This window comes from Mustelus asterias, chromosome 8 (assembly GCF_964213995.1).
Source record: "Mustelus asterias chromosome 8, sMusAst1.hap1.1, whole genome shotgun sequence".
Classification (NCBI taxonomy): Eukaryota; Metazoa; Chordata; class Chondrichthyes; order Carcharhiniformes; family Triakidae; genus Mustelus; species Mustelus asterias.
The window spans coordinates 83,293,615-83,306,104 of record NC_135808.1 but is presented as its reverse complement, the minus strand read 5'-3'; the positions used below and the strand labels follow the sequence as shown (position 1 = coordinate 83,306,104).

Genomic DNA, 12,490 nt, shown 5'->3' with positions numbered 1-12,490 from the left:
TCTGTCTACAGAAAATAGAACAAATCCAATCCGGCCAAATACAGCCCCCAATCAGTCTACTCTCAATTATAAGTAAAATTATGGAAGGATGGTGGTATCAAATGACACTTAGATAACAATAGCCTGCTCTCTAATGTTCAGTTAGTTTTGCCAAGACTACACAATTTCAGATCTCTAATGGCCATCTTTATTTCCTTCAACAATAACTTCCAAACCCAGGACCTCTACCATCTAGCAGCCCAATGGCAGGAAATTAATGGGAACTCCACGACCTGCAAGTTCCTCTCCAAGCCACACATTATTCTAACTTGTAAATATATTGTCGTTCCTTCATTGTTGCTGGGTCGAAATCCTGGAATTCCCTCCCTCTGTGGGTGTACTTGTGCCACATGGACTCCAGCGGTTCAAGGCAGCAGCTCACCACCACCTTCTCAAGGGCAATTAATGACAGGCAATAAATGCTGACCAGCTAGCGACACCCACATCCTGTGAAATAATTTTTAAAAATGCCTTAATCCAAAGATGGGAAAAAGAGCTAAATGGAAGAGGCGATATGAGAGTACTACCCTTGATATTAAGACAGCATTTAACCCAGTGTCGTACCAAGTTGCACTAGTAAAACTGAAGTTATTGAGGATCAGGCAGAAAATTCTCCACTTGCTAGAATCACACTTAACTCAATGAAGGTTGGTTGTAGCTGTTGGAGGACAAAAATCTCAGCTCTAGGAGATTGAAACAAGAGTTCTTCAGGATTGTGCTCAAGACTCTCCAGCTGCTTTATTAATCTCCTTCCATTCATCATAGGGTCAGAATTGTGGATTTTTACTGATGACTGTAGTGTTCAGTTCCATTCGCAGCACCTCAAATAACGAAGAGGTCTGTGCCCGTATGCAACAAGATCTAAATAGCAAATAAATACCGTGGCTACAAGAACACAAGGAATAGAAGCAAGAGTAGGCCACCAGGCCCTTCAAACCTGCCTGCCATTCGATACAATCATGGCTGATTTATGCCGGCCTCAACTCCTTTTCTGTACCATTTCCCTATAGTCCTCTATTCCTCGATCCATCAAATATTTATCCGTTTCCACTTTAAATACTTCTAACGATCCAGCCTCCGCCACCCTTTGGAACAGAGTCTAGAGATTCACCACCCTCTCCAAGAAGAAATTTCTATGCACCTCAGTTTTAAATAGAATCATAGAATCCCCACAGTGCAGAAGGAGGCCATTTGGCCCATCGAGTCTGCACCGACCACAATCCCACCCAGGCCCTATTCCCTTAACCCCACATATTTACCCTGCCAATTCCCCCGAAACTAGGGTCAATTTAGCATGGCCAATCAACCTAACCCGCACATTTTTGGACTGTGGGAGGAAGCCGAAGCACCCGGAGGAAACCCACGCAGACACGGGGAGAACATGCAAACTCCACACAGACAGTGACCTCAGGCCGGAATTGAACCCAGGTCCCGGGGGGTGTTGTGAGGCAGCAGTGCTAATCACTGTGCCACCGTGCCGCCCCTACCTGATCTGCCCTTTATCTTGTAGCTATGTCCCTTTGTTTAAGACTCTCCCACTAGTGAAAACATCTCACCATCTATCCTATCAAGACCCCTCAGGATATTATATGTTTGAATAAGGTCACTCCCCACTCTTCTAAACTCCAATGGATACAGACCCAGACTATTTAGAGTTTCTCATCCCAGGAATTAGCCTGGTGAATCTTCTTTACAGGTAAGGTGACCAAAACTGTACATAGTATTTCAGGTGAGGCCTTACCAACACCCTATATAATTGCAACAAAACCTCTCTATTTTTTAACTCCAACTCCTTTGCAATAAAGGCCAAAACGCCATTTGTTATCGTAATTACTTGTTGGACCTGCCTGCTGGATTTTTGTGATTCATGAACAAGAACACCCAGATCCCTCTGCAGTCTCTCTCAATTAAATAATAATCTACCTTTTGATTCCTCCTACCGAAGTGCATGACCTCACACTTCCCCACATTAAACTCCATTTTCACCCAGTCACCTAATCTATCTATATCAAGTACAAGGCAGGAGTGTAATGGAATACTCCTAAATGAATGTAGCTCCAACAACACTCATGAAACTTGACACCATCCAGGACAAAGCAGCCTGCTTGATTGACACCCTATCCATCGCCTTAAACTTTCACCCTAACCACCACTGACTCACAGTAGCAGCAATGTGTACCATCTGCACAGTAACTTGCTAAAATTCCTTTGACAGCATCTTTCAAACCTGCAACCTCTATGGAGTAAAACAGACTTGTCTAACTGGTGACCCACAGGCCAGAGTGTGCTCCACAAACCTTCTGGGGTTGGCCTACTGAACATTGTTGAACATAAAATAGTCCACTGAATAGACTTAGATTTGAAAAATGTTGCTGTGTGTACAATCACAGGCTAATGTATCACTGCACGTGCTGCTGATAGGTTCACTGTAAGCAGGGCTGGGGAGAGAGCGACACTAGAGCAAGGCTTGGGAGGGCTCAAGGCAACTGCAGGACCAAGGAGGACCTGAGCTGAGAATGGCCATAGGGAGGGCCCAAGGTGAGATCAGGGTCCTGGAGGTTTGGAGCGAAAGTGGGACCTACCGCAGTGTGTCTGTGAAGAGGTGGGGGGCGTGTGCGTGAAGAGGTGGGGGGGGGGTGCGGGGGCACGAAGGGGTGGGGGGGGGCGGGGCGCGAAGGGGGGAGGGGGCGCGAAGGGGTGAGGGGGGGCGGGGGCGCGAAGGGGTGAGGGGGGGCAGGGGCGCGAAGGGGTGGGGGGGCGGGGGCGCGAAGGGGTGGGGGGGCGGGGGCGCGAAGGGGTGGGGGGGCGGGGGCGCGAAGGGGTGGGGGGGCGGGAGCGCGAAGGGGTGGGGGGCGGGGGCGCGAAGGGGTGGGGGGGCGGGGGCGCGGGGGGGCGGGGCGCGAAGGGGTGGGGGGGCGGGGGCGCGAAGGGGTGGGGGGGCGGGGGCGCGAAGGGGTGGGGGGGCGGGGGCGCGAAGGGGTGGGGGGGCGGGGGCGCGAAGGGGTGGGGGGGCGGGGGCGCGAAGGGGTGGGGGGGCGGGGGCGCGAAGGGGTGGGGGGGCGGGGGCGCGAAGGGGTGGGGGGGCGGGGGCGCGAAGGGGTGGGGGGCGCGAAGGGGTGGGGGGGCGGGGGCGCGAAGGGGTGGGGGGGCAGGGGCGCGAAGGGGTGGGGGGGCGGGGGCGCGAAGGGGCGGGGGCGCGAAGGGGTGGGGGGGCGGGGGCGCGAAGGGGAGGGGGGCCGGGGGCGCGAAGGGCTGGGGGGGCGGGGGCGCGAAGGGCTGGGGGGGCGGGGGCGCGAAGGGCTGGGGGGGCGGGGGCGCGAAGGGCTGGGGGGGCAGGGGCGCGAAAGGGACGGTGGGGCGGGGGCGCGAAGGGGCGGGGGCGCGAAGGGGCGGGGGGGCGAAGGGGCGCAAAGGCGTGGGGGGGCGGGGGTGCAAAGGCGTGGGGGGGGCGTGAAGGGGTGGGGGGCAGGGGCGCAAAGGGATGGGGGGGCGGGGGCGCAAAGGGGTGGGGGGGCGGGGGCGCAAAGGGGTGGGGGGCGCGAAGGGGTGTGGGGGCGGGGGCGCGAAGGGGTGGGGGGGCAGGGGCGCGAAAGGGACGGTGGGGCGGGGGCGCGAAGGGGCGGGGGGCGAAGGGGCGCAAAGGCGTGGGGGGGCGGGGGTGCAAAGGCGTGGGGGGGGGCGTGAAGGGGTGGGGGGCCGGGGGCGCAAAGGGATGGGGGGGCGGGGGCGCAAAGGGATGGGGGGGCGGGGGCGCAAAGGGATGGGGGGGCGGGGGCGCAAAGGGATGGGGGGGCGGGGGCGCAATGGGGTGGGGGGGCGGGGGCGCAAAGGGGTGGGGGGCACGAAGGGGTGGTGGGGGCGAAGGGGTGGGGAGGCGGGGGCGCGAAGGGGTGGGGGGCGGGGGCGCGAAGGGGTGGGGGGGCGGGGGCGCGAAGGGGTGGGGGGGGCGTGGGCGCGAAGATGTGGGGGGGCGCGAAGGGTCGGGGGCGCGAAGATGTGGTGGGGGCGGGGGCGCGAAGATGTGGGGGGGGGGCGGGGGAGCGAAGGGGAGGGTGGGGCGGGGGAGCGAAGGGGAGGGTGGGGCGGGGGAGCGAAGGGGAGGGTGGGGCGGGGGAGCGAAGGGGAGGGTGGGGCGGGGGAGCGAAGGGGAGGGTGGGGCGGGGGAGCGAAGGGGAGGGGGGGGCGGGGGGCGAAGGGGAGGGGGGGGCGGGGGGCGAAGGGGAGGGGGGGCGGGGCGCGAAGGGGAGGGGGGGCGGGGGGCGGGGCGCGAAGGGGCGGAGGGGGCGCGAAGGGGCGGAGGGGGCGCGGAGGGGCGGAGGGGGCGCGGAGGGGCGGAGGGGGCGCGGAGGGGCGGAGGGGGCGCGGAGGGGCGGAGGGGGCGCGGAGGGGCGGAGGGGGCGCGGAGGGGCGGAGGGGGCGCGGAGGGGCGGAGGGGGCGCGGAGGGGCGGAGGGGGCGCGGAGGGGCGGAGGGGGCGCGGAGGGGCGGAGGGGGCGCGGAGGGGCGGAGGGGGCGCGGAGGGGCGGAGGGGGCGCGGAGGGGCGGAGGGGGCGCGGAGGGGCGGAGGGGGCGCGGAGGGGCGGAGGGGGCGCGGAGGGGGCGCGAAGGGGCGGAGGGGGCGCGAAGGGGCGGAGGGGGCGCGAAGGGGCGGAGGGGGCGCGAAGGGGCGGAGGGGGCGCGAAGGGGCGGAGGGGGCGCGAAGGGGCGGAGGGGGCGCGAAGGGGCGGAGGGGGCGCGAAGGGGCGGAGGGGGCGCGAAGGGGCGGAGGGGGCGCGAAGGGGCGGAGGGGGCGCGAAGGGGCGGAGGGGGCGCGAAGGGGCGGAGGGGGCGCGAAGGGGCGGAGGGGGCGCGAAGGGGCGGAGGGGGCGCGAAGGGGCGGAGGGGGCGCGAAGGGGCGGAGGGGGCGCGAAGGGGCGGAGGGGGCGCGAAGGGGCGGAGGGGGCGCGAAGGGGCGGAGGGGGCGCGAAGGGGCGGAGGGGGCGCGAAGGGGCGGAGGGGGCGCGAAGGGGCGGAGGGGGCGCGAAGGGGCGGAGGGGGCGCGAAGGGGCGGAGGGGGCGCGAAGGGGCGGAGGGGGCGCGAAGGGGCGGAGGGGGCGCGAAGGGGCGGAGGGGGCGCGAAGGGGCGGAGGGGGCGCGAAGGGGCGGAGGGGGCGCGAAGGGGCGGAGGGGGCGCGAAGGGGCGGAGGGGGCGCGAAGGGGCGGAGGGGGCGCGAAGGGGCGGAGGGGGCGCGAAGGGGCGGAGGGGGCGCGAAGGGGCGGAGGGGGCGCGAAGGGGCGGAGGGGGCGCGAAGGGGCGGAGGGGGCGCGAAGGGGCGGAGGGGGCGCGAAGGGGCGGAGGGGGCGCGAAGGGGCGGAGGGGGCGCGAAGGGGCGGAGGGGGCGCGAAGGGGCGGAGGGGGCGCGAAGGGGCGGAGGGGGCGCGAAGGGGCGGAGGGGGCGCGAAGGGGCGGAGGGGGCGCGAAGGGGCGGAGGGGGCGCGAAGGGGCGGAGGGGGCGCGAAGGGGCGGAGGGGGCGCGAAGGGGCGGAGGGGGCGCGAAGGGGCGGAGGGGGCGCGAAGGGGCGGAGGGGGCGCGAAGGGGCGGAGGGGGCGCGAAGGGGCGGAGGGGGCGCGAAGGGGCGGAGGGGGCGCGAAGGGGCGGAGGGGGCGCGAAGGGGCGGAGGGGGCGCGAAGGGGCGGAGGGGGCGCGAAGGGGCGGAGGGGGCGCGAAGGGGCGGAGGGGGCGCGAAGGGGCGGAGGGGGCGCGAAGGGGCGGAGGGGGCGCGAAGGGGCGGAGGGGGCGCGAAGGGGCGGAGGGGGCGCGAAGGGGCGGAGGGGGCGCGAAGGGGCGGAGGGGGCGCGAAGGGGCGGAGGGGGCGCGAAGGGGCGGAGGGGGCGCGAAGGGGCGGAGGGGGCGCGAAGGGGCGGAGGGGGCGCGAAGGGGCGGAGGGGGCGCGAAGGGGCGGAGGGGGCGCGAAGGGGCGGAGGGGGCGCGAAGGGGCGGAGGGGGCGCGAAGGGGCGGAGGGGGCGCGAAGGGGCGGAGGGGGCGCGAAGGGGCGGAGGGGGCGCGAAGGGGCGGAGGGGGCGCGAAGGGGCGGAGGGGGCGCGAAGGGGCGGAGGGGGCGCGAAGGGGCGGAGGGGGCGCGAAGGGGCGGAGGGGGCGCGAAGGGGCGGAGGGGGCGCGAAGGGGCGGAGGGGGCGCGAAGGGGCGGAGGGGGCGCGAAGGGGCGGAGGGGGCGCGAAGGGGCGGAGGGGGCGCGAAGGGGCGGAGGGGGCGCGAAGGGGCGGAGGGGGCGCGAAGGGGCGGAGGGGGCGCGAAGGGGCGGAGGGGGCGCGAAGGGGCGGAGGGGGCGCGAAGGGGCGGAGGGGGCGCGAAGGGGCGGAGGGGGCGCGAAGGGGCGGAGGGGGCGCGAAGGGGCGGAGGGGGCGCGAAGGGGCGGAGGGGGCGCGAAGGGGCGGAGGGGGCGCGAAGGGGCGGAGGGGGCGCGAAGGGGCGGAGGGGGCGCGAAGGGGCGGAGGGGGCGCGAAGGGGTTGGGGGGGCGCGAAGGGGTTGGGGGGGGCGGGGGCGCGAAGGGGTGGGGGGGGTGGCCGGGCGGCACCAGGGGTTCCGCGCCTGGGGGTGGGGGCGCGCGGGGCCAGGGTCTGCGCCCGTGGGCCGCGCTCGGGGGCCGTGTCGGGGGGGCGGGGCTCCGTGCCGGGGGCCGCGCCGGGGGGACGCGCCGGGGGGCAGGTGGCCACGCCGGTGGGCGGAGGCCGCGCCGGGGGGCGGAGGCCGCGCCGGGGGGTGGGGGGGGGGGGAAGGTGGGAAGGGGGGTGGGAAGAGGGGGGGGGCGGGTGAGTGAGTGTATGTGTGGGTGGCTCACTCCCAGTCTCACGGTTCTCATTGACCCAATACACACTCCTACCCTGAGTGCCCTGAGACTGGAGTGAACTGGATGTGCACACTCTCACGGCCATCTTCATTTATTACTCTTTTAAAAAAATTATCAATTTATTATTTTGACATTTTTTTGTGCTCAACAATTTCTTTCTTTTCATACCTCAGCATTTTTTTTTTTAAATTCATGTTTAATCTTGTGCCAAACCTTATCTTTCCAAAATTTGCTCATTCGTCCCTTAAGTGGGAAAAAACATTGAAATGTGGCCCCGACAAAAAACATTCTGACAAGTTTGGTGCAGAAGAACAAGACAGCTGGCACATGACAGTATCACCATCTGCAAATTCCCTTCCAAGTCATACATCATCCAGAAATATATTGCCATTCCTTCATCATCATTGTTTCAAAGAAATGGCCGAAAGCTTCAAGTTTTTAGGTGTCCAGATCACCAACAACCTGTCCTCGTCCCCCATGCTGACACTATAGTTAAGAAAGCCCATCAATGCCTCTACTTTCTCAGAAGACTAAGGAAATTTGGCATGTCAGCTACGACTCTCATCAACTTGTACAGATGCACCATAAAAAGCATTCTTTCTGGTTATATCACAGCTTGGTATGGCTCCTTCTCTGCCCAAGACATCAAGAAACTACAAAAGGTCATGAATGTAGCCCAATCCATCACACACAAACCAGCCTCCCATCCATTGACTCTGTCTACACTTCCTGCTGTCTCGGCAAACCAGCCAGCATAACTAAGGACCCCATGCACCCCAGACATTCTCTTTTCCACCTTCTTCCGTCGGGAAAATGTTACAAAAGTCTGAGGTCATGTACCAAATGACTCAAGAACAGCTTCTTCCCTGCTGCCATCAGACTTTTGAATGGACTTACCTTGCATTAAATTGATCTTTCTCTGCACCCTAGCTATGACTGTAACACTACATTCTGCACTCTTTTGTACCCTTCTCTATCAATGGTATGCTTTGTTTGTATAGCGCGCAAGAAATAATACTTTTCACTGTATACTAATACATGTAATAATAAATCAAATCAAAGAGCCATGGAACTCCATTCCTAATAGCACTGAAGGTACACCAGCACCACACACCGCAGTGGTTCAAGAAGGTGGTTCACCATCTTGTCAATACGAGAAGAATTGGGCAATAAATGCTGATCTTGCATCCCATGAACGAAAATACAATTCCCTCAGATTTTCTTAGTCACCATCTTTAGTGTCTTACTTCAATGGCTGAGATTCACAGTCATAGATATTGTTAGAATGATACAGAAAGGGGCCGTCAGACCCATCGAGTCAATGCCAGAGCAATTCAATCAGTCCCACTGCTCTCCAGTAACATTATTGCCTTGCAGGTTTATTTCTCTCAAGCGCCCATCCAATTTATCCTGAAATCTTCTGTTTCCTTATCTTTCCCCCCCCCCCAAGAGTTTAGCAAATCATTATTTTTTTCCCCAAAACACACAATTAATTTAAACTTCTCTGCACTCACAAATATCATTTTCTTTTGAAAATTCATAATACGTATAATGTCTCATTCTCATACTGGATATTAAATGTCATAGCAACACGGTGGCACAGTGGTTGGCGCTGCTGCCTCACAGCGCCAGGGACCCGGGTTCAATTCTGGCCTCAGGTGACAGTGTGGAGTTTGCACGTTCTCCCAGTGTCTGCGTGAGTTTCCTCCGGGTGCTCCGGTGTCCTCCCACAGTCCAAAGATGTGCGGGTTAGGTGGATTGGCCATGCTCAATTGCCCCCTAGTGTCTGGGGGACTAGCAAGGTAAATATGTCGGGATACAGGAATAGGTCCTGGATGTGGGGATATGGCCTGGATTGTTGTCAGTGCAAGCTAAATGGGCCGAATGGCCTCCTTCTGCACTGTAGGGATTCTCTGATTCTATAATGTGATATTGAGGACCACAGCGTTGGGTATTGCTGTAAAGCACTGCTGCACACAATTTGATTTCCTGCAATGCCACTCAGTGGCGAGTATCAGGTACCACAATAATGTAACTTACTCAAAATGTTGGTTGCAGTGACACCAAGTGATAAGAATAAGACACTGCACTATCAAAAAAGCCATCCCAGGCATTGTTATTTATGAACAAATGACACCAAAATACTCTTCAAATAGCTTCATCCAACTCAGCTATAATAATGATCTCCTGAAGAAGTAATACATTATCAAACAGTACTTGGAATGAGTGATTAACATGGATCGCCATTCTCTGAGCGACACTGTACAAGTCAAATGGACAATACTTGCACAAGTGAGTTACAACTTTTCAAAGCATTCTAAGCATTGTGAGATTATGGAGAACAAAGTCAAATCTGATTATTTTACACAAGTATCTATTCCGAGGCAGTTTCGAGTGTAGTCCGTAGGTTTCCCTGAATAGCATTTGGAAGTTTTGACCTGAACCACTGGATCATTAACAAAAACAGAAAACGCTGGAAAATCTCAGCAGGTCTGACAGCATCTAAACATTGGCTTTACTCCCTCTCCACATCTGCTGTCAGACCTGCTGAGATTTTCCAGCATTTTCTGTTTTTGTTTTGATTTCCAGCAGTATTTTGCTTTTATCACTGGATCATTACCTCTACTTTCTCTTTTGATATAAATCACTTCATACAAGCATGGCTCAATTGGTAATACACTCACTTCTGAATCAAAAGGTTGCGAAATCAAATCCTCATCCAGCAACTAAATACAATTTTTGTCAACAATGCAGTTCTGAGGAAATGCTGTATTGTTGGAGATGCTATGATTCCAAGTTTTAAAGTTTCTTTATTTAAAGTTTCAGAAACTTTAAAACTTTGAATTTCAGGTAAGAACCTGATTCTGTTTTGGTTGCTTTTAAAGAACTCAATGATATAAGAGTTTTCCCAGTTTCAAGCCAATATTTATACTTAAAAACAGATTAACTGATCATTCACTTGGTTGTTCATTATAGAATCTTACTTTGTTGATAGGGCAATTGTAATTCGAAGTATCATTATACAGTCAAGTGCTTTAGGAGGTTTAGGAAATATGATAAATTCTAATAAGAGGTTTGGGATGTGTGATTAATTATATAAGTACACGTCATTGTCTTTGGTCCCACCACAAACCTTATTCCCTTGCCATCAACTCCATCGCTCTCCCTGGCGATGAGATTGAATCACCCTGTTTGTAGCCATGGTGTCACACTTGACAGAGATGAATTTCCAACCTCATATCTGCACCATTACTAAGGCCGCCCATTTCCATTTCCATAACTTACTCAACCTCATTGCCCTCCCTCAGCTCAGTTGCTGCTGAAAGCCTCATCCATGTATTTATTACTCTAGACTTGACTATTCCAATGCACTCCTGGCCAGCTTACCATATTCTATCCTCATGAAGTCATGCAAACTTTGCTGCCTGTCTTAACTCGCACCAAGTCTCATTCATTCATCACTTCTGTGCTCATTGACCTACAATGGCTCCCAGTGAAGCAATGCCTCGATTTTAAAATTCCCACCCTTGTTTTCAAGGATGGGAATTTTCCTTGCCTTCTCCTTCCATATCTCTGTAATCCCCTCCAGTCTTAATGCCCTCCATGATCTTTGCACTCCTCCATTCTGGGCTTCTTGAGAATCCCCGATTGCTCCACCTTTGGCAGCTGTGCCCTTTGGCTACCAAGGCGCCCTGTTCTGACACTGCCTCTCTAAAGCTTCAGCCTCTTTTCTCCTTTCAGATGCTCCTTAAAGTACCTCAGTGGTTAAGCTTTTAGTCATCGGCTGCAATATCTCATGTTGCTCAGTGTCAGATTTTGTTTGATAATGTTCTTGTGAAGCATCTTGGAATTTTAATACCAAGATGTTGTCGTATGTTTCAATATCATGTCTCCTGTGTTGTTTTTGCTGAGTCAAATGTTGCACTGTTGGACAACAGAAATGCTGTACCATATATTACTCAATTTATTAGTCTACTATTAAAGTGCAACTCTATTTAATGTGGATCTCTTCCTCGGCTCTGCTAGAAGTTGGAAGAAACCAACAAATTTCTCTTTTTAAAAAGTGACTGCAAAGTTGATTAGAAGGTATTCTCTTCTGCTGTCCCAGCTATAACTAACAGAAGTGGATTATTAAGCCCTCCTTAACACGAAAGGCTGTAGTTGTAGCCCAATGTCTTGCAGCACCTTTGTACAATATGGAATTACCTTCACTACAGGGAGCAACAATCTGAATTCTATCATTTTCAGAGTTAAGCATCATGACAACTTCACCATCTCTGTAACATGATCCAACGTGAACTATCTGATCCATTTGATTAATAGAAATTAAATAATTATTTCCTGTTAAGGAAACAATCACATTAGGTGCAAGATAGTGCTTCTATAACTCCCATCTTAACTGTGCTCCTTGACATCAACTGTACCATTGTGCCATCTTCTTTCTCATTTCTGCAGCCTCTCTTAGAGAGACTTACAATTTAGAATTAAATGGTGTTTGGCCAATTTTGTTCTACAAGTAAGCATATTTTTAGAAATTGGTTGCTGCTCCCAAATTCATTTCACATTCAACCTTAATATCCATTGGAGCAATCTGACGTTCATCCCAGAGCCAACATCGGTTAACATCGAAAAGAGTAAAGGCAGGCCAATGTTTCAGGTGGAGCCTAGTTCTCAGAGAGATCTATGGCTGTCATACAATCTTTCTTTTTTGGAGGCTGATCAACGTGCTGTATATTGCATTGTCCATTTTATTTCAACCCATCATATTCAAATTTAGTCTCAGAAGTGAAATAACAATGTGAAACCCACGCAACCTCCCCCACCCCAAATAATAAACTGAAAACAGTAAATCATTTAAGAAAATCAAAAGCAAGTATTTGTACTTACCCTCTGTCTTGAAATGATAGCATTTTCCCAGCAAAAAGACAGGCGAGTTTCTGCTAAAATTTGTTTTGGTTCTCACAACCCAGCCTGAAGGGAGAGAAGACAGAGGAGTATTATTAGCTAACAACACTACAAAGCGCTACATGGGACATTTCCAATTATTTCTAGAGTGACCCAAAAAAACTTCACTCACAAACAGAATACAGAAGTCCATTGTTTTAACTTTCTTTTTTAAAAAATTGCCATTGGCAAAAGGCTGCACAGTTGGCATCTAAAGAAATTAAATTTCATTAAAGCATTCAAATGGGGTGGGGTGGGGTGTGGTTGGTGTTGGGGGTGGTGGGGGGGGGGGGGTGGAAGGAACACAAGAATTGACTTTGCTGTCGAAATGGAAGAAGACGAAGGCGTCATTTATCATGTTGGCACCACGAACATTCTCAAAATACTTAAAAGTGAACTGGACATTGAGCTGAATTACATATTAAAACCTGCAATTGCCAAGTGAATTTTTGCCCATTGTCTCTGAAGGGTCAGTTAATAATTTCACTATTTAACAAAGATTAGATCACATCGGCCAGTTTCTATCCCTGGTTTGTGTAAAGTTAATTGATGCAGTCAGGGCAACGATAGGAGCACTACATTTGGTTTCAGAGCCTGGGTTAGAGGAAGGAAATTTAAATAAAGCTCCCACCACTGGTTGCTACCCAAGATTCCTGC

At 56.1% G+C, this 12,490-nt stretch overlaps 1 protein-coding gene across 1 annotated transcript in view; it reads right to left on the bottom strand.

Moving 5' to 3' along the window:
• atg4c (autophagy related 4C, cysteine peptidase) overlaps positions 1 to 12,490 on the bottom strand; it is a 59,652-nt gene that overhangs the window by 34,779 nt on the left and 12,383 nt on the right. The window contains exon 3 of the mRNA XM_078218398.1: positions 11,777 to 11,860. Within this exon, the coding sequence (XP_078074524.1) occupies positions 11,777 to 11,860 (84 nt within the window). The remainder of the gene's footprint in view (positions 1 to 11,776; positions 11,861 to 12,490) is intronic.